Source organism: Aythya ferina (genome assembly GCF_964211825.1).
Source record: "Aythya ferina genome assembly, chromosome: 24".
NCBI lineage: Eukaryota > Metazoa > Chordata > Aves > Anseriformes > Anatidae > Aythya > Aythya ferina.
Genome location: NC_140322.1, coordinates 1946670 through 1972898, shown reverse-complemented (window position 1 = coordinate 1972898; position 26229 = coordinate 1946670). Strand labels below are relative to the sequence as shown.

The window sequence follows — 26229 nt, the reverse complement described above, 5'->3', positions numbered from 1 at the left end:
CAAGGAGCTGGGGGGGATGCCAAGGGGCTGGGGAGGATGTCAAGGGGCTGGGGGAGATCTCAAGGGGCTGGGGAGATGCCCACGAGCTGTGGGGATGTACAGGAGCTAGGGGGATGCCCATGGGCTGGGGGGATGCTCAGGGTCTGGGGGGGATGCTCACAGCCTCGGGGGGATGCCCAGGCTCCGGGGAGGATGCCCACGATCTGAGGGATACCCCTCGGCCGGCATCCCCCCCCCCAGGTCCCCACGCGTGGCACCGCGGCTTCCCCCGGCTCCTCCACCTCCTTCCCCCGGCCTCGCCGAGCCCCGGCGGGCGGGGAGCTTTGTGGGGGGGGGGTCTCGGGGCGCCGGGAGGCGGCGGCAGAGCCGCACCGGAGCCATTTTGCGCCGCCGCCGCCTCCCGCTCTGCCTCCCGGGGAAAATCCATCGCCGCGTCTTGTGGCTGCGCCGCTCGGCGCTGCACTGCGGGGCCGCCGCCACTCGCATGCTGCCGCCCGCCGCGCTCCCACGCGTGGGGCACCGGCCCGGACCGAGCCGTGCCCAACCGTGCCCGAAAAAGCTGCGGGGGGGCCGCCGGGGAAGCCGCCGGGCACCGGCACCGGCACCGGCCCCGCTCCCGGTCCCGGCCGGAGGATGTAGGCACCGGGTAAGAGCCGCGGGCGCGGCGCACGGCGGGGGGCAGCGGGCACCGGGGGGGGAAAAAGATGATGGATGCTCGGGGATGGTGCTGGGTTTTTGGGGTATGGGCACCGGGGATGCTCCTCACGGTCCTCCCGTGCCTCTCCCGGGGAAGCCGCGGTCTATCTGCCGCCCCCGCCGGGCGCTCCGTGCCCTCCCTGCCGCTCCCCGGGGCTGCTCCACGCGGGATGGTGCCACGCGAGGTGCCCGGCCCCGCAGGGTCTCCTCTCGGCCCCACCGGGCTGGAGGGGAGCTATGGGGTGCGGGGGGCGGACTAGGGGCATTTATTGGCCCCGTAGGGAGGGCGGGGGGCACCCGGCATCTCCCACCGCCCGGTGCCCCCCGGGCAGGGTAGGATTTGGCAGCACCTCAGTGGGGTGACGCCGGCCATCCCGCTGCTCGCCCCGCTGCAGAGGGCTTGGGGATGGGCTGGGAAGGCCCAGCCCCCCCCCCCCCAGCCCCTTGGTCTCCTTTCTCAGCAGCCCCTGGAGCTGTGGGGTGGGAGGGAAGCGGTGTGGGGTGATGGAGCCGGGTCCCAACTGGGTGGGTGCCATGGGGCACGAGCCACCCCGTGGCTCTCACCGCGCTCCCAGGCTTCGTGGTGCAAGCCAGCCCCGTTGGCAAGGAATGGGGAGATTTTGGGTGCACGGGGTCTGGGTGCCACGCTCTTCTCATCGCCTTCCTTCCCCTTGGATGATCGGATTTTGTTCCTCCACCCAGTGCCAATCCTGCAGAGCGAGTTGGCGCCGGGACCGCTCGCCGCTCTCCATCCCGTGACGCCCCACACGTCACCTCCCTGCCGGGGCCCAGCTCGAAGCCCCGAGCGTGCAGGAAGGGACAGAGCCGGGCACGGGCACCAGCAGCCCCCACGGGAGCTTGGGCTGAGAGCAGGAGGCCTCCCTTGGTGTAAATTTGGGCAGAATGCGGCCGGTTCTCCTTTAGGAAATGGATGTCATTTCCTGTCCATCGCAGTCCCTCGCCTCCCTGCTCCGAGCATCCTCCTGCACACGGCCGCGGCCCCCGGCCCTCGAGGACACCCGGCCGTGCACGACCACATTTGGAGGGCAGAGGAGGGAAAAAATAGCCACCAAAGTGCAGAGCATCCCAGTTAGGGGGGCAGTGAGAGCACCAGCAAGGGGAAGGCAGAGGCGTGAGCTGCGTTTTGGGCTGCGTTACCCCACCGAGCCCTGGAGGAGAGGGCAGGGGGGTGCCAGGCTGGGTGCACGGGGGGTCCTGCTCTGCATCCCCGTCGCCAGCTCGGGGCTGAGCTATGCCAGGACCAGCAGGAGCCACGTGGCTGCTGTGGGGTCCCCGGGGCTCTGCCCGGCAGCGTGGGCAGGATCAGGCCCCGCGTTGGGGTTCAGCGCCCAGGTGCTGCGGCGGCGGCGGGGGCTCCAGCTCCAGGTTTTGCAGGAGCTCGCGTCTCTCCCATCAGCTGAACTGAAACCCTGGATCCCACCGAGCCACGAACTGGGATCTGGAGCCAAAGGTGACTCTTGGCCCTCGTTTCCATCACGGGCGAAGCTAAAATCTGGATGCGAGCGAGGCGAGGAGCCTGGATGCGGCGCAGAACGCACTCCCTGTGCTCCTCCTGACCATAAAATTGGATTTCCTGAAATAGCCTGTTGAAGACCAAACCCCAACAGGGACCGAATGACAGGTCAACAGGGGTGTGGAAGCCCCACCACGATCCTGGCTGCCTGCTTCAAGGCATTGGCAGCCGGCAATAATAGTAATATACGGGGCCACTGCCTGCGAGGGCGCAGAGCCGGGGAGCTAAGAATAGCACCGAGCTGTGCCGGGGAAACTGGGGGGGCCGGGGGGGCCAGGGCACGTGGCCGGCGGTCGGATGGATCCCGGGGATGGGTGGATGAAGGCGGCTGCCTGCATCCCTCCTACACCCCACGGCGCAGGTGATGTGGGCATGGCGAGGAAGGGAAGGGGACGGGGACATGCGGAGAGGTGCCCGGGCTCGTGGAGCTGCGTAGCGCCCATCAGCGTGGCCTCGGGGCTCTGCGGTGTCAGCCGTGGGGTGCCGAGGGGGGGCTCAGCCTCACGGGGTCGGCCACTCGCTGCCAGCTGCGGCGGCAGCACGTGGCAGCAGAGCCAGTGCCCGTCAGATTAAGGAGAATTAATTTGTGCTTTCCACCTTTCCGCAGGGCCGGGGGCGCTCCAGGCACCTGGTGTCCCCCCACCCCACGAGCAGATGTGCTCCAGCCTCTCCCTGTGTCAGCGCCTCTGAAACCTTCCCCAAATCCTAATTAAATTTTTCACGTTTCCCCCCCACCCCCCCCACCCCCCGCCAGCTCACTCCTCCCCAAATGCTGGAGTTGGAACGAGCCATGACATGGTTTCTAATCAGCTTCTGAATTCATATTTCTCTTGGCTCTCTTTGGAGGAGGCTTTTCAAAGCCTTTGTCTGATGCTGCCCGAGCAGAGAGCTGCTCTGCAGTTCTCCCTCGAAGCCTCGCTAGCAGCCGGTGCCCGAGCAGCTCGGCCCTGCTCACGAGAGCAGGCAGGAGACCCTACCCAAACAAAGCGCTCTTCGTGGCAGGGAGCTCGCAGGGATGCACCAGCAGCACCCAGGGCTGCTGCCAAGAGCAGCCGGGTGGGAGCCGAGGCAGCAGCCTCCCCACCATAACCCGGGGGCCGCAGCCCCCCTGGGGACCACTGCCCGTGGTGCTGGGCTCCTGGCGAGCCCTGGGTGCTGCTGCAGGCGTTGTGCTGGCTCTGGCTCTGCGCTGCTCCCCGCACCCAGCTCCCGGCTGGGCACCCGGCCCCGCATGCCCGTCCTGGCTCGGCTCCTCTGCGGCCGGTGCATTGCTGCTTTTGGCTCCATCTCTGGCACCCGAAGCTTGTCGGCAGCGAGTTGTGGCTCCGAGCGAAGCCAGGGGATGCAAACACAAATCCCGGCGCTGCCAAGCCCCAATTAATAACCTGTGAATCATGAGGCCGCTGGAAGAGCAGATGTTTGCGGCGCGGGTGCCAGTGCTCGGCGCTTCACCCAGGGTCTGCCCGGCCCTGAGCAGCAGCTCGGGGAGCCGGGCAGGGTAGAGGGGCTGCGCTCCCCGCCTGGCCCCTCTCCTGGTGGGGCCAGGAGCCATTTGGGCTGGAATCAGCTGAAGTTTGAGGTGGGCAGAGCGGAGCTGGAGAACAGCCTGGCCGTGGGAGTGCGGGGGTGCCGCGTCGGGAAACTGAGAGGTACCGAATGCCGGCGCGATGCCTGGCGGGGGACCTGCCGCTGCCCCGGCCCTGCTGCTGCAGCTGTGGGGGGCTACGGGGCTCTGCTGGGGACCCCTCCGTTTGGGGACACGATGGGGAAATGCTGTGTGTCCTGGCTGTGGCTGGCCTCGCCGTGCTCGTGTGATGGGGCTGCTGGCATTGGCGCAGCGGGGCAGCAGGCAGGGCTCGGTGCTCCCCGGCTCGCTTCTGCTCCGAGCACCCTAGGACCCCAAGGGGCTGGGGGAGAGGGGAGCCATCCCCATAGTGCGTGCAGGTGGATTTGGGGAGCCGTGGGCGCGCAGTGGGGCCGGCGGGGGCGAGGGCTGCGTGGGGGGAGGCGCGGGGTAGCAGCGCCGGGGCGTGCGCGGGGGGCGCACGGCGGGTGCGGGAGCGGCTGCGTGGCCGTCCAGGTGCAGAGAGCGCTGCAGCAGCGGTGCCCGCGTGCCTTGTGCAGCCGTGCGTGCGCACGGCGGGGCCGCGTGGCCGTCCGTGCGCAGCCATGCACGGCGCGGGGGCGTGCGGGCGCTGCTCGGCGTGGGCAGCCCCTTCCCGGGGCGCGGGGGCGGCTGGAGCGCGTGGGGACGCGGGGGTGTGTCTCGAGAGCGGGGACGCCGGCTCTGCCGCTGCCTCTCGCCAGCTTGGAAGGTGGCGGTGGCAGCCGGGAGCGTGGTCAAGGCACTGCCTCGGGTGGCCGTGACCCTTGGGGACAGCGCCGGGGCATGGGCAGCCCGTGGGGATTTGGCAGGGAGAGAGCGAAGCTGGCCGCCGCCGCTCCGACGTCCTCCGGCTCCCAGCGGGCGTGGATGGGCGACTGCACGGCTTAGGGGCTGGGGAAGGGTGAGTGGGGCGCAGGGGAGGAGAAAGGGGGCACCGGGTGGGGTGGGGGGCTGAGCGGGACCCCGCTTTGGGGCTAATTCCCTCACCGCTGTGGCGCCAGTCCTAACCCTTTCCTGGCCGAGCCCTCCTCGCTGGCAGCCACCTCCTCGTCTCGGTGTGCAGCGTATGGCTCCCGGCCAGCCCTCGCCCGGACAAGCCCCGGCGCAGCTCGGAGCTCGCCCGGCCGGGATGGGGAGCTCCCAGCCCAGCCCCAAGATCTCTCCTCCCTTCCCCACAGCCCCGTGCTGTTCGTGCTGGGGCCGGGGGCTGCGCACGGCAGCGGGTGGTGCTGTGCCCGAGCTGGGCTCGCCCTTGGGGACGCGCCGCGCTCGCCCCTGTGGACCCGGTGGTCTCCGTGAGGGCGTTTGGTTAGGATGCAGGTGAGTGCCCCCTCCTCCAGGCCCCCCTGCACTGTGACACAGAGTGCTGGGGGTCCCTGTTGTGGTGGAGGGGCAGGAGGGAGCGGGGCTGTGCGCGTGCCGGAGGTTTCGTCCTGTGCTCGGGGGTGCGGGGGGAGCGGTGGCTCAGCGCTGGAGAGATCAGAGCCCAGGGCTTGGGGCTGTGAGAACAGGGGCTGGGGAGCTGGGGGATCCTTCCCCAAGCCCCCCCCATGGGATAGGGTGGGTTGGGGAGGGTGATTTTTACCCACAAGTTGCATTCTGGAGGGATTTTCCTGCTCCATGGCAGGGCAGTGAGCAGATTCCCGGTGGGGACGGAGCGAGTGCGCCGTGGTGGCACGGGGAGGGCAGGGCTGCACCCCGGTGCGAGCACCAGCGATGGGGGCCCCCCCGGGGGGCTGCTCTCAGCCCCTGCTGGAGCCGGGGAGCCCCAGGTCTGTCTGCCTGCCAGACGGCCCCGCTGCCGGGGAGCAGCACAGCCGGTGCCGACATCTGTGCCTCCAGCCCTGCCTGGCTGCGCTCCGCTCCTCGGCACGGTGCTGGTGGCAGCCCGGCTGGGTCCCTCTGCGTGGCTTTCCCCTGCCACCAACCCCCCTGTGATGAGCCGGCATCACCGGTGTGTGTTCTGGGAGGGGAAACTGAGGCAGCAGGGAGGGAAGCGGCGGAACTCTCCCTTGATCCTCGCCATCCTCATCATCCTCATCATCCCACGCCTCGCCCCGGGGTTGTTTTGTCTTGCCGAGCGCTCACCTCGTGGTGCCAAGAGCCGGGGGGAGGCGAGGGCGGCCTGGGACAGGGCCTGGGGCAGCGCTGGCACTGGCTCCCACCCGTGTGCCCGGGGCTTTGGGGCTTCCTGGCTCCTCCTGCAGCTGCCTCCCAGGCCTGGGGCTGCGAGAGGGGCTGTGGGGTGGCCTGGTGGTGGCCCTGGTGGTGGCCCTGGTGGTAGCCAGAAGCCACCCGCGGTGCTGTGCACCCCGGCACCCCGTGGCCGTGCTGGGTCCAGCTGCTCCAACCTCTGCTCCAGCTCCACGTGGCCACCCTGTGGCCTGTCCCCGTGTCCCCTGGGTCCCTCCTGAGGATGCGGATGGGTGCGCTGAGGTTTAGGAACCCCCCCCCCTCGCCCCGTCTCCTTGGGGACGTCCCAACCCTCACATCCCAGCCTGCCACCGGCCTTTGATGTGCAGCAGCTCCAGACGGGCTGGCAGGACGAGCAGCCAACCCGCCGATGTGCCTGACATCCCCACACCCTGCCCTGCTGCCGGCGCTGCTAATTACCCCGCCGGGCAGGTAATTACCCCACTGGGCAGGTTGGACGGGGCCGGGGTGCGGGTCGGGCTGGGAAGTGACGACGCAGGCCACCTGGGGACACGGGCACCCAAAGCTCCCTCATCTCCACGGGGTTTTGGGGATGTTGGAGGGGTGCTGGGGGCTCTACCCGGTGCTTGACCCCCCCAGGGGGTGCAGAGCAGCCGATGTGGGGCGCTGGGGGCTGCACCACGAGCTGGGGAGCTGGGACCCCCCCCGAGCCACGTCCCCATCGCCCGGTGGCGGTGTCAGCGCTCCCGGCACAAAATGTCAACCCATGCAAATGAGGCTGCGGGAGCGGCTGATTGAAGGGCCCTGCCCCGCCTCGGAGTTGCAATCAAATATGCAAATGGCCTCCCAGGGAGGCTAGCGAGGGCTATTAATAGCGGGGGATGAGGCTGTGAGGTGGTGTTATGGGGTAGGGGAGGCTGGGGGCTGCGTTGCCTCGGCTCACCCCTCTGCCCTGCCTGGGCCACCCGGTGGCACCCACCACCCATGTCCCAGGAGGGGTGGCAGGAGGTCCCTGCATCCCCATGGGCACCAGTACCACCAGTACTGGCAGGCACCAGTATGGCTGTGGCCTTTTTTAGGGTGGGTGCCTGCCCTCCTGCCTGGATGGAGCGCGTTTCCATGTCAAATAGTGGGTAACCCGGTGGGGAAATCCCGATTCCTGAAAGCACAGGGCTGGGATTTTACCAGGGGAGCCTGACCCAAGCTGAGGAGCACTCGGATGCCCGGAGGGGACCAGTGCGAGTCCTTGGGGGATTTTACTGTGAGTGTTTTGTGAGTGGGAAGCTCCTAAAGTGGGGAGAGATCTGGTTAGGGCAGCATCCCCATATGCTGTAGGATGGAGCAGGCAGCACGAGCAGCCTGGCCCCACACTTGGGTGCCTGGGGGATTTGGGGGCATTTCCCCTCTTCTCTCCTCTCTCCCCTTCTCTCCTGCTTTCCTCCTGTCCCCAGTGAGGGCTGTCACCCTCTGGGACCCCACTGCAGCCCCCTGCCCTCTCCGGCACCCCCCTTGTTCCAGGAGCCTGCAAAGCTCCTGCCCTTTTTAGAGAGCTGTGGAAGTAAGGCTGGAGACAACAGTAACTAATTATTCAAAATCTGAACCTGGAATAATTAGCCCAATTAACAGTCTCAGGTGATGTTCTCTTCCAGCTGATAACGGCCGGAGGAAGGAGGAAATTAATTAACCCATCAGCCTGACGTTTGTAGGTCACCGTGCCCTCTGGATGGCAGCGGGGCTGTTTTTGGGGTGCCCATCCTGCAGGGCGCAAAGCTCCCCAAAATTCCCTGCGTCTCTGGGGTCTGGGTGTGGGGTCTGGGGGGGGAGACGGGTTTGGGGTGGGCTCAGGGAGGGGGTGCCGTGACCCAAGGCCGGGGTGATGGGCTCGGCGTCCCCCGGGAACGTCACCGGCACGGGTTCGTTAGCGAGGCGGAAGCTGTAGGGCTTTAAGGTTGCTGTGGAAACGGTGGTGTTCGGTACGGCGAGGAGCCTGCTGCTTCCCAGGCTGCCCCCCTCCATCCTACAGGGAGGGGACCCCCGCCTGGACACGCTGAGCCCCCTGCCCAGGGGTCCCCCTCCAGAGAGGGGCACGCAGGGGGGTGACGGCACGGCCGTGGCGAGGGGTGCTGAGCTCCTGCAGGCCGGGTCCCATCCCCATCTGCTCCAGCACAGCCCCCCCAGACCCCCAGCTTGCCCTCGGTGCGTGGTGTGGGACCCCACAACCACCCCACAGCCACCCCATAGCCCTGGCACGCGTGGCCCGGCCCCGCTGGGGCGCATGGGGCCAGCAGCAGCCACCCCCCACCCCGGTGTCCTGTCCTCGCACCTCCACCACCACGTGGTGCACGGCGTGGCCTCACCGCCCCTCTGAGCTTTTGGAGGTTTTTTAATGAGGAAAATGGCACAAAAAGCTCCGTTTGCCCTAAATGCCCATCCCTGCGTGAAGCTGCTGCGGCGCAGCCCGGGCCCACCCGGGGAGCTGGTGCAGGGGGTGGGTGCCAGGGGGGGCTGTGGGGTCCTGGAGCTGCACCCCAAGAGGAGGAGGAGGAGGTGGGGGAAACATTTTTTTTTCTTTGCATTTCCAATCGTTTTCCTCCCCCTCCCCAAGTTTACAGCTCACCTCGGCGGCGTATCGGCCTCCAATCTCATTAAATCAGGCAAATTGTAGCATCTGATATTTTATGGAGATGAAGGTGTGCACCCAGACTCTATAATTATCGGCAAAGATGTATTTACAATACCTTGTTGCCAGTAAACAAAAAATAACTTCAGATCAAAGCACTTTTAGAGGGAAATAAATCTGCCCGGCGCGATCGGCGGGGAGAGGAGCGGAGGAGCGCGGGGATCGGGGGCGCACGGGGGTGGCTTGGGGACGGCCCTGGTCCCACCTGGCTGCTGTAAATCCCAAACCTCAAGGGGTCGGGATGTGGCTGGGCACCTGCTGCGGGTGCTCGTCCAGGGGGGTGCCCTCTGCCAGGATTTACACCCCGAATTTCACCCCAGCTGGCGTGGGGCCGGGATTTATCCATGCAGCCCCCAGAGCAGGCGGGTTACCGGTGAGGTGATTTTGGTTTATCGCTGCCTCCAGTGGATTTATCCACGCAGCAGAGCCTGGGCTCGCCACCTGTGTTAATCACCGAGGGCTGTTCGGTCCCCATTTATTTGGCCACGCTTCTCATGGGGTGGTTTTGGGGTCCCCGCTCCCCATGGGGCCGGGTGGTGGGGCACGGCCGCCCCTTCCCTCCCTGCCTCGCTCTCCCGCCCGCCGAAAGGCTAATAAAATGGTGATAATGCCGCAGACGTCCTCTGGAAAGGGCTTTGAGACAGATGAAAAGCCCTACTTAAGAGTGAGGCCATTATTATTAATAACTTGGAGCGAGGCTGTAAATTCAGCCGACACAGCTATTATGGGAAACCAACCTGCTCCCACGCCGGCCCCGCACACCGGAGGCTGCCCGGGTGTGGGATGGGGACAGGTGAGTGTGGGTTGGGGGTTGGGGGGGTGTCCAAAGCCCTCGGGGTGGGGGAAATTCAGGGGAAAAGGGTAAAAACCTCTGGGCAGGCTCCAGGCAGGAGCTCGGGGATGGTTCCTTTGGTTTATGGGAAGCGTGCGAGTGTGAACGAGGGAGCTGGTGTGGAGCAGGGTCGGTACCCACAGCAGAGCCGGGTTTGGGGTCGATGCTTTGTGTGTGGGGCATCTGGAGGAAGGGATGTGACTGGGGAAGGCTGAGACCTCGGGATGGGGGTGTGCGGGCTGCGAGATCCCACCACGACCTTCCCCGTGCTGTCTGCCCATCTGGGGAGCATCAGGGACCTTTGGCACGTTACCAAAAGCCGCATTACGAATAACCCCAAGAGGTTCCTCGCGTGGTGCCCGCAGCCATCAGCAAGGTCAGCGAGAGGCACGGAGCCACCGTGGCTCCATCGTGCTCAGGATAATTCGACTTCTATAATTTCCACCCCGAGAGTGGCACGGCCGGGGCACTGGGAGATCCCAACCAGGGCCACAGCGGGTGCCAACCCCTGGCCGGGGCTTTGGGGTCGGGGTATGGGGTGCCACGGGGTGCAGGGTGCCACCCGCACGGGGCTGAGGCCGTGGCCGTGGGCTCGTGGCGCTGCCTGAGCCTTGCTCGGGAGCTTCTGCGGGGGACCGAGCTTTGATATAAATATCTTTTTGCTCAGCACACGACCTACTTTCCAGACAATGCCATTAGCCTCTCGACTCCCTCATTCATCTTGCGCTGTCCTCCCCCCTGCCCGCCCCGCGGCGGGACCTGCGCCGGTGCTGTGCACCCGAGGGGAGGTGAAGCAGGATGGGTCCTGGCTGGGTGGCACCGTGGGGACCCCGTGGGGACCCTGTCCATCGCTGTCCCCAAGGCAGGAGGGGGGGCAGGTCCCTTTTGGGGCTGCTCCATCCCATCCCGGAGGGTGCTCGGCTCCGGTTGTCCCTTCCCGCTGTCCCCAGCCCATCGGCCTGTGCTCCTGTGGCAAAGCAGGAGGCAGCCAAGTGACACCTCCAGGATGGAAAGTGGGGGCCAGGGACCCTCCTGGGCACCCCCCCTGGGGTTTTCCTGGCACTGGGGCCATGCATGGACGGCACTGGGGATGATCCCCAGGGATCCCCAGGCTGTGCCGTGCAGTCAGCAAGTGGATGCTAGGATTAGGGGCAGAGGGGATCTGGCCCCACCAGCACAGGGCTGCCTGCCCCCCCCCAGGCTCCTGGTGATGATCTTTTTCTGATTTTTTTCTCCTGAGCACTGGAGACGAGTCCCCAGGAGGCCGGGAGGCCCCGTGCCTGCCGCCTGCGCCCCTCCGCGCGCCGCTGGGGCTGAGCCCTGGCTCGTCCCCGGCAGCTAAAATTAAAAATTCAATTTGTATTGCTGGTAAATCCTGCAAATCTCTTTTATCTCTAAGCTCTTGTAGCAGGACTATCAGGGGTGTAATCTCCGCGGGGGCCCGTCCTGCTGCCCTTTGCAGCTCCCTGTCTTGGGGCCGTGCTCCCCCTTCCCGTGTGGCTCCCGTGGGATGCTCGGGGGGCGGGTGGGGAGCAGGACCCGGGATGCCTCCAGCAGAGCACCCATGGCACTGCCCAGCCCGGGGACAAGGGGCTGTGCCACCCCCGTGCCCTGTGTGATGGGGACACCGATGCCAACGGGGTCCTGACAGTGTCCCCAGCCCCGCTGTGCCCTTGCGTCCCCCTCACCCGCACGCTCTGGGCCCACGCCGAGAGCACGGTGCCGAATTATGTAGTTAAATATTTAGCTTTTCATCAGCTTTGCAAATTAAGCCCATCGATTAAAGCGGCAGTTTGGGTCCTCCACTGGCGAGCTCTGCTCCGTGGGCTCCTGGTGCCCGTTCCCAGCCCTTGGCCCCGGGACTGGGGGCTGCAGCCTGGCAGGGGGGGCTCGGTGGCTTTGGGCATCCCTCCTGGTGGGGACCAGGGGTTCTGCCGTGGCACCGTGCCTGGAGTCTCCTTGCTAAAAGGTGGCCTGCTGCAGGGAGAGAGGCCAAACAGGGCTGGTGCTGCGAAGGGAACTGGTTTTACTGGGCGGCGTTTGAGTTCCAGGCATGGGGTGGCACGGAAGGGGGGGGAATTCAGGGCGCAGAGCAGCGCTGGTGGCCCCTCAGAGCCTTTCGGCACGGCCGCGTGCCCTGAGCTCCCGAAAGCAGCTTTGCAACGATCCCAGGCTTAAGTCATTACACCGCGGGGCCGGGAGCTAAGTGGCTTTTGGAGCAGCCGCGGCGCTTCAGCACTTCCCCGTGGTGGGAACGGAGCTGGCTGCGGCGGGGATGTGGAGGGTGAAATGGGAACACTGATGGCTGGGAGTGGGGACAAGGGGTTTGTCCGGCACCGCCGCAAGCTCGGGGGCTGTGGCACAGCTGGTAGCAGCCGTGAGGTCCCCGCTGGGGCTGCCACATCCCAGGTGCCTGGAAAGGCTCCATGGGGCGCTTCCAGAGGTGCTGTTGGCTCTCCGTCCCGCTGGGACCCCGGTGTCACCTCTGCCGAGCTGCTGTGGGGGCAGTGGGGCTGCGTGCCGGCTGTTTCTGCCCCGGGCAGTGCAGCCAGATGCTGGGTGTGCGTGCGAGGGGAGCTGCCCGTGGGCATCACCGGCGATGGGCACGCGTTGGGGCACACTGAGCCCCGCGCCAGCTGCTCAGCGGTGACACCGGAGGGCGGTGGCAGCCCCCGTGGGGACACAAATCCTGCTCGGGTGGTGGGGAGGTTGGGGAAGGGGTTTGCTGGGGAGGGCGCCGGCAGGCAGCGCTTTGCTGCCCAGGTGCGTTTCCTTCCCAGCTGCCCCTGTCCTAATTATTCACTCATCCCTAATTACTCGCTCCTCCCAGCACCCTGCGGCCACCGGTGCTGTGCGTTAATCCAGCTCCGAGCTTCCCTGACTGCCCCATCGGGGAGCAGGAGGTGGCCCCATGACCCTGCCCGTCCCTTCCCCGTGCTCACCGCAGGATGCTCGCACCAGCCCCTTCCTCCTGCCCCTTTCTTTCCCACCCAATTTCTTCCTGGGCTGTGGCTGATGACCCCAAACCTTCCCGTTTGTGAAGGGTTTTGCTGCTCTTCCACGCGCTGGGGCTCCACGGGGACGGGGTGCTGGGGTCCCCTCTCCGCTGGCTTTGCCTCTGCAGCACCGGGATGCTCCAGCTTGGGACAGAGCCCGGCTGCTGCCCCCAGGAATCGGCTCCAGCACCAGGCTGTGGCAGCAGCGGGGGCCCTGAGCCCTGCTCCCCCCCTGGCACCGGTGGCAGCAGCAGCCGGAGGCAGCGGCGCTGCGGCGGGGAGTCCCGGTGCTGGCGGCCGTGCGGGATCCCCAGCAGCTGGGGCATGGTGTGGCAGTATTTCCTCGCTCTGCTCGAGGAGTAATTGCTCAGATGGGGACTTGGGGCAACTCCCATCCCTCTCCCGGCATGGTAATGAGTCAAGAAGACTCAAAGACAAATGGCTCATTAAGAAGCAGTGCTGCATTGCAGGATTTTTCATCCCACCAACCGCTGCATCAGCAGAGGCAGTACCTCTCGCGCGCTCGCTCTCCCCAGCTCTGGGAGAAGGAGCTGTCAGGCAGCCGGTGCCGGTGCCAAAATTAATCATGTGCTTAATAAACTACTCCCATCAAACAACCTGTCCTCGGAGTCCCCTCGTGTAGAGCGGGGCAGATGGGAAGAGCGACGCTCGGTGCCCTTCCCCGGGGATGGCGGGGTCTTGCTGTCCCCAGCCGGGGTCACCCCAGCGGTGCTGAGCCCTGCCGGGTCCTGCTCGTGGCCCTGCACGGGGCTGAAACAGCTCCTGCGATTAATGGCATCAGTGAAGGGGAATAATTCAGGCTCTGCTGCCTGCAGCTGTGCTGGGGCTGCACGAAGGCAGCGGGAGCTGGCTCAGGGTGTCCGGCCGTGGTGCTCGAGGCTCTGCTGCCCTGGCCCCTCTCAGCAGGCTCGGTGACTCTCGCTTGCTCTGCCCACATTCGGGATTTTTCAGCTGGCATTTGTCCTTCATGACTTTTTAAAAAATATCCTCATCCCTTATTTATCCCAGCCTGCCTCTGCTTGGGCTCTGCCCCTTCTTTCTGCTTGGTTTCTTCCCCGGCAGGGCCCGTCTCAGCCCTCTATTTTTGTCCCGCTCTCAGTAACTGCCTTTGATTTCCTGAGCACACCGAGCACGCTGGCTGTGATCTTTGCATCCTGCTCGCTTGGTGTCCCACTTTGCCTTCTCCTGGGGCTCCTTCGGCTGCCTGTCCGAGGCCTGGCGGGGCAGCACGTGGGCTGGGTCCCGTCCCTCTGCGCTAGCGCCGCTGGAAGCCCCGCTCTGCGCCCTGCTCGGGGCGAAGCCGCCTTTGTTCTCCCTGAATTCTCTGCTCCTGCCTGAGCTCGGTGCCGCGGCGTTCAGCTGCTCAGGAGCTCCTGACCTACCTTCCCTGCTCGTGGCTGCGCTCCATCCCTGCCTGCTGCATCATAAATATTGCACGGGAGCGCGCTCTCGGAGCGCTGCCGCTGGCACGGCACCCACGGCATCCTCTGCGCAAACGGGGCTGAGGGTGGGGGGCCAGGGCCAGGGGAGAGGGACCCCAGGAGGGGTCGGGATGAGGGGGCAGCACCAGGGATCGCTTTGGGAAGGGGATGATCCCGTAGCTGGCTCCTCCAGGGGAGCATGGTGCTTCCACTCATCCTCCCCGTGGTTTTGGGGAGGTTCCCCCGGCCCCTGGTGGGCTCCATCCAGCGAGCGTGCAGCCAAACGGGGCTGCCCTCACCCTTCCCTGAAAAGTAATTACTTACAGGAATGACGAACTTCTGACTAATTACACTATCTCTTTCCTGCCTGACACAACTAATGAAATATCCATGAGCTGCTTTCAGCTAATTCAACTTTTAAGAAAATAATTACTCGACGCAGAATTATGTACTAAATTAGGTGATTCCGTTACTAAGCCCCCATTTTTTTTTTTTTTTTTCAGGCCGAGTAAATTTTACTAATACAGCCTAATAAAATAACAGAGTAATTAGTAATAAAATAAAATGTTTGCTTTCTACAATCCTTCTCGCTTACAACTAGTTGGGAAAAAGTAAATAGATTAAAAGCACGGTGGAACCGACCTGGCGGTATCCCGTATTTATTTTCATCCAGCGACTGTAGATCAAATTTGCTCAGCTCCTAAGCGGGAAGACCATATTTTTTTATTTTTTTTCCAGACTCCAGCTCGCACGCGGTGCCGGGAGCTCAAGCTGCGTGTTTGTTCTCTCTTGCTTTCATCACGAGCCATAAAGATCCCCAGCAGGAACCGCGCTGCCAAACTTGTCGCTAATTTGCAAAGCAGAATGGACCGGGCTCGCGCCATCCTCGCTGCGCGCCTCCGCCGGGCGAGCGGCTGTAAAAAATCACTTTGCTCGCGCTGGAAAGCCGAGGTGGCAGGAGGAGCCTTTGTGGAGCATATGGCCGGATCCAGAGCAAATCAAAGTCAACGGCGAGGCAGCCGCTGGGCCGGCTCCGGCGCCCGCTGGCAGGGAATTGCATAAGAGGATGTGGCTGGGGATGGTTTTGGGGCGTAGCCGGGCGAAACACGTGCGGGGCTGCGCTGGCCATGGGACTGCCTCGGTCGGAGGAGGGAAGGAGGCATTGCTCAAAATCCACAGGGATTTGGGTCAGGCTCTTTTTTGGGGACAACCAATCTTGCTCTTCCTCCCTCTGCTTCCTCTCCCTGCAGACCCTGGTGCCCCCAGGACACCCTGCGCGGAGGAGCCAGCGGCCGGGCCATGAGGACAGCATCCCCCTGAGCGCTGGGCGGTGAGTGCACAGCCGGGTCCTGCCTCTCTGGATGTGACCTGGAAACCTTGCAAAGCCTCGTTTTGCGCTGTAACATCGCACCAGACCCAGGTTTTGCAGCAGGGTTTGCAATCCCATTTGCTCTCCATCGCGTGTCCAGGGGTGCTGGGTGGCACTGGGGTGTCGGGGGGGTGCCGGGGCTACACCAGGTACCTGCTGCCGAGGCTGAGGTCTCCCCAGGCGGTTTAAGGAAGCAAAATCACCTCTACTAAAGGCCCCTGTGGGAAATGAAGCAGGGAGATGGGTTTGGGTGAGCCCTGCAGCACCCTGGGGTTATGAGCCTCAGTCTTCCCCCCCGATCCTGGGGTGGGCAGGAGAGCCGCAGAAGCAAAAGTCGGTGGCGAGGGGATTGCTGCTGGGAGTTTCTCCGGGCTTTGGATGCAATAAAGGCAAGAAGTGAGTTATTTGTAATGGTAATTATGCTCTTCCAGTTTATCCTAGCACATAATTGTGTGGGTGGTAGGTTCCCAATGGTGGTAATTACCCTGGTGTTAAATGGCACGAAATTCAGCCGGTGCTGGGTTTCTTCCCCCTTTTCCAGTCTGTGATTTTGTGGGACGGGGGGGACAGGAGGGCTCCCACGGGTCTCTGAAGGGGACCCCCCCAACCACGCTGCCCATGCAGAGCCCCCCAGGAGCGCTCCCGTCCCCATCCCGCTGCCAGCAGCCGTGGGGGAGCCGCGGCGCTGCCTCGCCGGAGCTCTGGCTTTGTTTAATTCCTCCCATTCCCGAGCACAAAAGCCCGCCCGGCTCCTAATAACGGGCTGCGCGGCTGTTGTGACTCCTTCTGCCTGATGTGGTGGCAATATTTGGATCAGCTGAGCACTTCCCTCTGGGAGAAGGAGATGATAGCTCAGCCCGCGGAGGCAGAGCTGGGGCTGGGAGGGAGCCTGTGGTCACCACGATCCATCCCTCCATCCCTCCATCCCTCCATCCATCCATCCATCCATCTGTCCGTCCATCCGTCCTGCTGCTGACTGCCCGTGTCACCACAGCTCCCCCGGGAGGGCAGAGGCATTTCTGTTTTTTTTTTTTTTTTTTTTTTTTTTTTTTGTAGCCGGCTGCAGCTTCCTTCGTCTTAAGAGGCAGCAATTAGCGAGCCTTGTTAGAGCAGGAGCGGGATTACGAGGGAGGGAGGATGATGAGCGGGACTGAGTGATCCAGCCTTGAAGCTGAGAAAAAAGGCAAAGGAAGAGGCTTTTTTGGGGGGGCACGCTCCCCAGCTGCTGCCAACGCTGGCAGCTCCCCCACACCTTGCTGTGGTTGGAGGCGTCAAGTCCCTGTCCCCTCCCAGATGCGCATCCTTGTCCATCCTGGGGGTCCCTGCGCATCCTTGTCCCCCTGGGGGTCCCTCATCCTCTCATCCTTCCCCCCCCCCCAGCTCCTCATCCAACAGCTCCGTTCCCAAGCTCTACCCAGGCTGGATGTGGCCCCCAGGGCTGCTCATCCCCGCTGCGTCCCCTGGGGGCTGTCCCCAGACGTGTCACCGTGGCCAGGGGCTGATCCGGCTCCGTGCGAAGCCACCTCGCCTCTGATCCCAGAGACAAAGTGCCCAAGTCGCCCTCGCTAAATATGATAACGAGCATTAATTGATGCCTGTTAATTAGCCAAGCTACGCTGGAGAATAAGCACTTTCCTCATTTACAGTCGTACCCAAGGCAGGGCCTTGGAGGGGCTGTAGGAAGACAAACCCCCCTGGGGTGCTTATAGGGCTGGGCATCCCCACGGCCCCGTGGCACAGCTGGGGACATGGTGGGGACAGAGCCAGCCCCGGAGCCACCAGGCAGAGGCACTTTGGTAGCAGCAGGGCTGATGCGAGGCTCTTGCTTAAGGAAATGGTTAAACGAGAGCGACACGAGCGCGGTGGCGCTGCCCGGGCACGTGGTGGCACAGGATGGAGGCACTGGGGGAACACGAGGTGTCGAGGGGGCTGCTGTCGATGCGGGGGGGCGGCTGGGTGTGAGGACGGGCAGGATGGAGATGTCAGTGCCGTGGCAGCCCCCCCCCCCCGGTCCCGCTCCCCGCTCCAGCTCATTAGCGGCTCTGTGAATCGCGACGGCTGGAAAACTCAGCCAGAACCGTTTTCCTAATGGAAAAACACTTCATAATATTTGGTGTCGGGGAAGAAAAAAAGCTTCTGATGATGTCGAAATGTCCTCCCTCACCGTCTGCAAGCTATCTGCTTTGAATGCTTCGTAGCCGGCTGCTGCTTCTCCTTAGAAATCCCCACGTTTTGGCATCCACCTGGCCAGTCCCGCAGCCCCGTACATGCTTGGCACCGCTGCCTGCCCATGCCCCGGGTTGTCCAGGTCCCCAGCACCCCAGGTGGGATTTTAGGGGCTCAGCTGGGGCCAGATCCTGCCCCAGGAGCTTCCTCCCCACCTCAGTTTGTTCACACAGCGCAGCCCAAACACTTCACCTGTACAGGAACGGGGGTTTTGGGATGGTGGAGGGGATTGTGACGGTGTGCCCATGCCTATCCCCGCAGGTGAGCCCGCAGGGAAAACCCTGCAGGATGCCGAGGCTACGGGGCGGGTGCTGACACCATGAAGGGCTACCATGGGGAGCGTAGCCAGGCACAGCACTCCACCGGCCACCGCTGCCGCTGCATCCCAGAGGACTGCGAGCATCCCGCGGACTACGTCGCGCACGGCCCCGAGGGTCGGCAGCCGTACCTCCTCAGCCCCAGCGAGCCCTGTTCCCTGGAGCATCCCTTCTGCCCGGCGCGGAGCCCCGGAGCGACCGGCGAGTGCCCGGGCGGTGCTTTGAGCGAGCCGCCCTCCGGCAGCGCCAGCAGCACCTTCCCGAGGATGCACCACGCGCAGCAGCAGCCCTACGACTCCTGCGACGAATGCATGGCGACCGCCCACCCCGCCGGCAAGATCAACCGCCTGCCGCCGACGCTGCTGGACCAGTTCGAGAAGCAGCTGCCGCTGCACCACGACGGCTTCCACACCCTGCAGTACCCGCGGGCCGGCGGCGCCGAGCCGCGCAGCGAGAGCCCCAGCCGCATCCGCCACCTCGTCCACTCCGTCCAGAAGCTCTTCGCCAAGTCGCACTCCCTGGAGGCGCCGGCCAAGCGGGACTACAACGGCACCAAGATGGACGGCCGCGGGGACGGCTACCACCACCACCACCACCACCACCACCACCACCACCACCAGTCCCGCCACGGCAAGCGCAGCAAGAGCAAGGACCGCAAGGTGGACTCCCGGCACCGGTCCAAGATGATGGGCTGGTGGAGCTCCGACGACAACCTGGACAGCGACAGCAGCTACATGGTGTCCGGCCGGCACGCCGTGGACCAGGGCACCCAGTACTGCGTGGACGCTCCCGAAAGTGCCTTCAGAGACTTGACCTTGAAGAGTCTAAAGAGCGGTGGGGAAGGAAAATGCCTGGCCTGCGCCGGCATGTCCATGTCTCTGGACGGCCAGACGCTCAAGAGGAGTGCCTGGCACACCATGACTGTCAGCCAAGCCCGCGAAGCCTACCCCAGCGCCGGCGGCACGGAGAAAACCTTGATGCTTCAGGAGGCAAAGGCCAAAGACAGAGCCTACCAGTACCTGCAGGTGAGGGGGCCGGGCAGGGCTGCCCCACGGGACCACGGCTGGTGATGCTGTGGGATGAGCTGGGGCTGGGTCCTTCCATCCTGGCCAGCCCTGGCGGTGTGGGGCCACGCAATGCCAGCTCTGCTCCCTGTCCCCAGCACAGCTCCATCCTGTCCTGCTGCGGCTGTCCCGTGTCCTTGAGGGTCTCCTCGCAGAGCCCCTCTGTGGTCTCTTGCCCCGTAGTCCTCTGGGTTGGGGTCGAAGCAGCGCTGCCTGCACAGGCTCCTGGCAGCCCTGTGCCCTCTCCCTCATCTGGGCTTTTATCCCTCTAGTGCCTGGCCCAGTGCCACCGCCTGGCCCGTCACGTCACCAGGCTCCCTTCTAGGTCACCCCCCTTCCAATTAAAAGCTAATTAACTCTTCGCTCCCTTTCCCGGGGGAAGGAGACAGTGAGTGGCAATCCGAGGGCGGGCGGCGGCGGGGGGATCAGGGCAGGGTGCCGGCCCCATCGCCCTCCCCGCATGGCCCAGGGACACCATCCTGCCACCGCAGCCTGGTAAGGACCCCGTGGTGCCTGCGGCACGGCCACCAGCCGGCTGGCCGCGCTGGCATGGGGGGGATTTGGCCCAGCCGTGCCTGCTGGGGGGGCTGCGAGGTGGGAGCGGGTTTTGGGAAACAACCCCACACGGGGCAAGCAGGGAACGCAGCTGGGGCTGCCAGGAAGGAGCAGCCCTCCGGGATTTGGGGCAGGGAGGGCAGAGGAGCGGTGCCGCACGCCGGGCTCGGGCTGGCTCGTGGCACCGCGCGCGCCCACGCTCGCCTCCTGCCCCAGGTGCCGCAGGATGAGTGGAGCGGGTACCCGGCGGTGGGCAAGGACGGGGAGATCCCCTGCCGGAGGATGCGCAGCGGCAGCTACATCAAGGCCATGGGCGACGAGGACAGCGCCGACTCGGACGCCAGCGCCAAAATACCGCCCCGGGCGGCCACGCGGCGGGACAGCTACCGCCGCTCCTCCAGCGCCGATCAGGCCAGGAGCAAGTAAGGGCTGGTGCCGGGCTCTGGGGAGGGATCCTGGGCCGCAGCCACGTGCGAAGGCTGGGAGAAGAGGTGAAACCGCAAGGCGGCTGCAAAATATCCAGATCCAGGGGGAAAACGGGCTGGGTCCTTGTCCCTGTCCCTGCTGCCCGTCGCGCGGAATTGCGCCTCTCCCGATGGCTCTGTACCGGTGGGGTTCCGGGATGGCTTTTTGGGGTGGTGAGGATGCCCTGCTGGGGACCCCCCCCGATTTTGCAAGGCTGCCAGGAGCGCTCGCTGCAGCTTCTTGCTGCGTGCATGGGTGCAGAGCTGCAGCGGGGACCTTGCATGTGCTGCTGCCACCGCTTGTGCCCAGAGCCCACAGCCACGCACAGCGACACCGTGCCAGGGGCAGCTCCACCTGGGGGGGACTGCCACGGGGACCCCACTCTGAGCATCTCTGTGCCAGAGAGCAAAGCACCAGACAGGCGTGGTGTAGCATGATTTTGGAGACCTGCATCCAGCCTCGACCTCTGGTAGGCGCTGGAAAGCCCCCCGGGAGGTTGGGGAGGTGGGAAGGGGTCTTCACAAGAGCTCGGGGGGCAAGTGGTGGCCTGCGGGGGCATTGCTGCGGCTGCATTTCCAAACGCTCGGCTGGAATGTGTTGCTTGTGGTGCGATCCCTTCTATTCCCACTGTCTCTCATTAGGTTTGCAAGTAGGCACTATTCTGATTCATATATCTGTAACTGTCCCAGCTGCGGCACGCCACCTCGAATGCTCCCTCGGGGACAGGGCTACGGGCGCTCCTTCACCACCGGCCAGGTAGGGCCCCCTGTCCCAGCTGGGACGTGTCCCCAAGGTGGGGACCGAGGGCGGATGCTGCAGATGCTCCCCTGAGCATCTCCTGCCCCGCCGGGCTCCGTCCCATCCCTCGCCACCCCAAGCATCACCCGCCGCTCTCCCCAGATCAACGACGAGCTCAACCACCAGTTCGAGGCCGTGTGCGAGTCCGTTTTCGGCGAGGTGGAGTCGCAGGCGGTGGAGGCGCTGGATCTGCCCGGCTGCTTCCGCATGCGGAGCCACAGCTACCTGCGGGCCATCCAGGCGGGCTGCTCCCAGGACGACGACTGCCTCTCGCTCTTCTCCATGTCGGCCCCCCCGGGGCCGCCCATCACCAGCAGCATCCTGAAGCCCAGCACCTGTGAGTCCTGGGGGTGGCAGGGCACCGCAGCGCGAGGGTCCCCGCGTCTCCCCAACCTGCTCGCCCCAGGGCTGCTGCTCCCCTTTTGCCCCCCGTGCAGCCCCCGGCATGGGGTGCGAGCACCCTGCTCACGGCTCAGCCCCTCATTTGGGGTCTGCTGTGTGTCCCCAGCACCCATCTGCTGTCCTTCACCCTTCTTCTTTCCCCTTTCTTTCTGCATGCTGCGGTAATTTATCCAGCACGGGTTGGGGAAGGTTCCCATCCCTTTTTGGGGATAAGCTGGCCAAATGGCCACTTGGGGTCCCAAAATGCTGGCCCGAGCTGGTGTCTGCGTCCCGCTGGTCTGTGCCAGCCGAGGTGCAAACCCAGCCGGGCCGTGGGCCCTTCGCTGCGGGAGGAGGTGGGCGCCGCTCCCCGGGACCCTCGCTCGCGGTCGGAAATGAGAAAGTGTCTGTGTTTTCACGCGCCTTTTCATCCTGCGCCTCTCCCACAACAGCTTTCAGTTACAGAAAAGCTCCACCTCCCATCCCTCCAGGAACCAAAGCCAAGCCCCTCATCTCCGTCACGGCGCAGAGCAGCACCGAATCTGCCCACGAGAGCTACCTGCCCGGCGAGGTCACCCGCAGCCCCGCCTGGTCCAAAGACGCCGCGGCCCGCTGCAACTCGGCCGAGAGCCTGGAGAGCTCCAAGGTGACGGCCGTGTCCCTCGACCTGCCGCCCGTCCAGCCCCGCGCCGCCCCCAAACCCTCCACGCTCATCATCAAGGCCATCCCCGGCCGGGAGGAGCTGCGGAGCTTGGCTCGGCAGAGGAAGTGGCGTCCCTCCATCGGCGTCCAGGTGGGCTTCGCTCCTCTCTCCAGGTTTGAGCCCCTTGTCCCAAGTGTGCCCAAGCCGTGCGGGTGATGCTGAGCGGCTGCTGCACCTCCCCTGGCTGCTGGTGGCCCCACGGTGGCCCTAACGCCACCCTTGTGCCCGCCAGCTCGCCCTTGCTCACCCAAGGGTGCATCCTTCTCCTCCTGGTGCTGCACACCGAAGTGCCCGAGGTGTGGGGCTGCCCTCCTGCTCATTTTCCCTCTGTCCCCGGCAGGTTGAGGCCATCTCCGACTCGGACACGGAGAGTCGGAGCCAGAGGGAATTCCACTCCATCGGGGTGCAGGTGGAGGAAGACAAAAGGTACCGAGGGGCCAGGCCGTGCCGTGCCCCGAGCACTGTGCCAAACCCTGCCAAGCTCTCCTGGCCGTGGCTTTCCCCAGTTACAAAGCTTTGTGACTTTTTTTTTCCCCAGTTACAAAGCTTTGTGTCCCCCCGGTTCCTGCCCACAGCATCTTCTCCCTCTCTCCTCCCGGCTGATGCCCCCGGGGCTCAGCACTGTCCCCATCCCAGGCAGGATCTGTCCTTCGCACTCACACCCCATTGCTGCAAAGGGACAGCCCGGGGAAGGGGCTCTCCTGCTCCCACAGTGTGCTGGGGGCTCCTTTGCTGGGGTTCAGCCCTGGGCTTGGAACCCAGGTGAAATCTCTGCGTTTTTCTGCAAAAAAAAATGTGATTTTTTTGCCCGGGGTGGGAGTGCTGTGAGCCTCACAGCCTGTGAACCTGCACAGCCCGCAGGAAGCCAGCTCTGGGTCCGTGCCCACCCACCCCGCTGCATGCTCCTCGGCATCCTCCAGCACCGTCCAGCACTGGTAGCCATGGAAACGGGCTAAGAGCACAGGAAATGAGGGCCTGGCAAGATGCAGCCGCTCAGGGCTGTCCCCGCAGATAGCGTGCATCCCCAGCCCCACCTGCGAGCCGCCCTCACCCCACACACACCCATGATGGCACTAACGGGGGGACAGGGGTAGCAGGAACATCCTGGCCGGCTCGGGACCCTCGGAATCCTTGGTGTATGCACCCAAAGGGTCCCCACGCGCCCTCTTTCCCCCCAGGCGAGCCCGTTTCAAGCGCTCCAACAGCGTGACGGCGGGCGTGCAGGCGGACCTGGAGCTGGAGGGTTTCGCCGGCCTGGCCGTGGCCACCGAGGACAAAGCCCTGCAGTTCGGGCGCCCCTTCCAGCGGCACTCCTCGGAGCCCGAATCCGGCCGGCAGTATGCGGTGTACAAGACGGTGCACACGCAGGGCCAGTGGGCGTACCGGGAGGACTACCAGATGCAGTACGACGCGGTGGAGGTGCCCCGCCGCGACGCCTGGGTGGAGCGGGGCTCCCGCAGCCTCCCCGACTCCGGCCGTGCCTCCCCGTGCCACCGCGACGGCGAGTGGTTCATCAAACTGCTGCAGGCCGAGGTGGAGAAGATGGAGGGCTGGTGCCAGCAGATGGAGCGGGAGGCTGAGGACTACGACCTGCCGGAGGAGAGTGAGTGGGGCTGTTTATGGGGTCGGGGTCCCCTAGGGCTGTTTTGGCACGGTTCTCACCTGTAGAGCAGCTTGGGGCACCCCCCCTGTGATGCCACTTGGCTGAAGAGGTTGGGGTCAGGATTTGGGGACCCCAAATGATGGAACAGGGTCCTTGCCAAGCGATGGGGAAGGGATGCTCATGTCCCCGTGGGAGAACTGACCGTCTGCTTTCTCCTGTGCCCTGCCTTAGTCCTGGAGAAGATCCGGAGCGCCGTGGGCAGCGCCCAGCTCCTCATGTCCCAGAAGGTGCAGCAGTTCTACCGACTCTGCCAGCAGAACATGGTGAGTGCCTGTCCACCTTCCTGGGGCAGGCTGAGGCTCAGCCTGGTGGGCTGGGGGGCAGCAGAGCCGATGCTCTGTGGGATGACGTGGCCCCTTTTGTCCCCGCAGGATCCCAACGCCTTCCCAGTGCCCACCTTCCAAGACCTGGCTGGCTTCTGGGACCTGCTGCAGCTCTCCATCGAGGACGTCAGCATGAAGTTCGCGGAGCTCCAGCAGCTCAAGGCCAACGGGTGGAAGATCATCGAGCCCAAGGTAAGGGCAGGGGGGCACGGGGCTGGTGCTGCTGCGCGTCCCTCCCTTCTCCTTCCCCCAACACATCTGTGGCCAAAAAGCTGCTGCCGCCAGCAGAAAGCACCAGCGGGTGCTTTCAGCAACCACTTGAAAAACAAAGAACAGGAAAAAAAACGAGGCCATTCCTCGTTGCAGCGATGTTGCAGCCGGATTCTGGGCAGCGCTGCCTGCAAAGGGCCAGGCACGATCCCGTGCACGTGCACGCTGCGGGCGCGCAGCCCCGCGGAGATGTAGGAAGGGACACGCGGCCTCATCTCACCTCTCCATCACGTGCAGGGGGGGATAAAGGGGACAAAAAGCCGTCCCTGCGCCCACCCTGAGCCTTCCCCGTTGTCTGTGCAGGAGGAGAAGAAGGTGCCTCCCCCGATACCAAAGAAGCCGCCGCGCTCCAAGGTGCACCCGGTGAAGGAGCGCTCGCTGGACTCGGTGGACCGGCAGCGGCAGGAGGCTCGCAAGCGGCTCCTGGCAGCCAAACGCGCCGCCTCCTTCCGCCAAAACTCGGCCACCGAGAGCGCGGACAGCATCGAGATCTACATCCCCGAGGCGCAGACCCGGCTGTGACGGGGGGAGCCTCGGCTTTTCTACCCGGACTGGACGGCGCGTCCATCGCTCACTGTGATCGGGGGACCGCGGGGACACCCTGGGGGCAGCGCTTGGCCCACTCACAGCTTCTCTCTTTTTCTATCCTAGACGTTTCATGGATCCGACGGTGAATGAACACCAACCCGGTTCGGCCCCATCCCGTAGCCCCCCCCCCTCCCACCCCGCCCGCATGCCCCTGCCCGCCTCTGCCAGGGTCCAGGGCTCTTCCTTCCCCCCTGCCCTTTTTGGGGCCGTGTCTCAGCTCTTCTGTCCCTCGGCCCCCCTCGGTCCCTGTCCCATCCGAAGGAGAGGTGACCCCAGCCGCCAGCCCTGCTGGGTGGGAGGGGAGGGGGCTGCAGGCAGGCCCCCCCCCAGCCTCTCTGTAACTCAGTGCAATCCTGCGGCCGTGGGGACGGGGCCCCCCCGAGCCCCCCAGCCCCGTGCCCAGCCGGAGCCCCCGCTCCGCTCCCCGCCTCCTGCCCCGGTGCGTGGGGAACCCAGGGGTCCCTGACCTATACACGTATATAAATATAACCTAAGGAATAAAACAGAAACTACACACGACCAGAGCTGTGTCCTGGCGGGCGGGACGGATCAGATCAGCAGAACCCCCCCCTTCCCCGCCAGCCCCGCTCCCCTCGCATCAGCACCGGTGTCCTGCCCTATTCCCCTGTCTGTCCGTCCATCTGTCTGCCCACACATTTGGGAGCACCTCGGGGACAGGGCAGACGGCTCCCCCTCGGCTCCCTGAGCTGGTGCAGGGCGTGCGAGTGAGGTGGCAGTGTCGGGGAGACTTCCCCACGCTCACGCAGGACTCCCCCGGTGCCGTGCAGTGCCCTGGTTTGGGGACACCACAGCGGGCACGCCGGGCACTGAGCTGCCAGCCGGGGCTGGCCTCGGCGTCCCCCACACGCGGGGACAGGGCTGTCAGTGTGGGGTTGATGGAAATTCCCTGCAGGGTGCCCCCTTTCTCCCCAAGCCACCGGTGCTCAGCGGGGATGGGACACCCCAAATGGGGTTATCATGTCCCCGGTGCCCCGTGGGGACAGGGGACATCCTGGGGTACAGCCCTCATGCTCCAGCTCTGTTTCCTCCATGCACAGAGCCAGGAGATCCCCGAGAGCAGCTTCCCGGGGGGGGAATTCAGGGATGCTGCTGCATCTGTCCCCATCTCTGGGCACGTTCGTGGTGTCCCCACCCCGAGCACAGCCCGCAGAGGGCAGGGACGCGGTGTATCCATGCTGCCAGCCCTTGGAGAGCAGCTGCCAAGGGGCACGGCCCCCGCTGCCTGCTCCCAAAGCCTCTGCCCCAAAAGGACGCCTGCCTGCACTGTGACCCCTTCAAGGGCTGCCCCCCCCGAGCCCCCTTCTCCCCTTCTGGTGGGTGGCAGGAGGGGAGGATGCCACCCACGCCAGCACCCTGCCCACGAGCTCCCAAGGGTGCCGGGCACCTCCCCAAACCCGTGGCCATCCTTGGCCTGGGGCAACCCCACAGGATTTTGGGGTGGGTGAGGCTCAGCTTGTGCCCCCCACCCTGCAGCGGGGTGGGGTGTGGGTGGCTCGGAGGCAGGGCGCTGCTTTTGGGGGGGCTGCTTTGTACCCTGGGGGGAAGA

The 26229-nt window shown here is 65.0% G+C and overlaps 1 protein-coding gene across 5 annotated transcripts; it reads left to right on the top strand.

The window, feature by feature from the left end:
* Positions 1-573: 573 nt before the first annotated feature.
* On the top strand, positions 574-26229 carry DLGAP3 (DLG associated protein 3). Of its 5 annotated transcripts, none has more exons than XM_084496819.1 (12): positions 574-646; positions 15191-15270; positions 17797-18877; positions 19688-19893; positions 20578-20692; positions 20837-21071; positions 21568-21908; positions 22159-22244; positions 22997-23421; positions 23653-23744; positions 23853-23996; positions 24378-26229. In XM_084496819.1, the coding sequence occupies exons 3-12, from the start codon at positions 17855-17857 to the stop codon at positions 24594-24596; spliced, it is 2886 nt and encodes a 961-aa protein (XP_084352945.1). In that variant the 5' UTR covers positions 574-646; positions 15191-15270; positions 17797-17854; the 3' UTR covers positions 24597-26229. The 5 variants fall into 5 exon arrangements, with proteins under 5 accessions (XP_084352945.1, XP_084352944.1, XP_084352946.1 ...); XM_084496818.1 differs by lacking the exon at positions 574-646 and adding an exon at positions 3451-3809; XM_084496820.1 differs by lacking the exon at positions 574-646 and adding an exon at positions 4682-4737.

Excerpts from the sequence above, each read along its gene's own strand:
- DLGAP3 (XM_084496819.1), top strand. The coding sequence starts at position 17,855 with ATGAAGGGCTACCATGGGGAGCGTAGCCAGGCACAGCACTCCACCGGC. Across the intron at positions 22,245-22,996 it reads CAGGTGGAGGAAGACAAAAG|GCGAGCCCGTTTCAAGCGCT; the intron begins GTACCGAGGGGC and ends CTTTCCCCCCAG. Across the intron at positions 23,422-23,652 it reads CTACGACCTGCCGGAGGAGA|TCCTGGAGAAGATCCGGAGC; the intron begins GTGAGTGGGGCT and ends GCCCTGCCTTAG.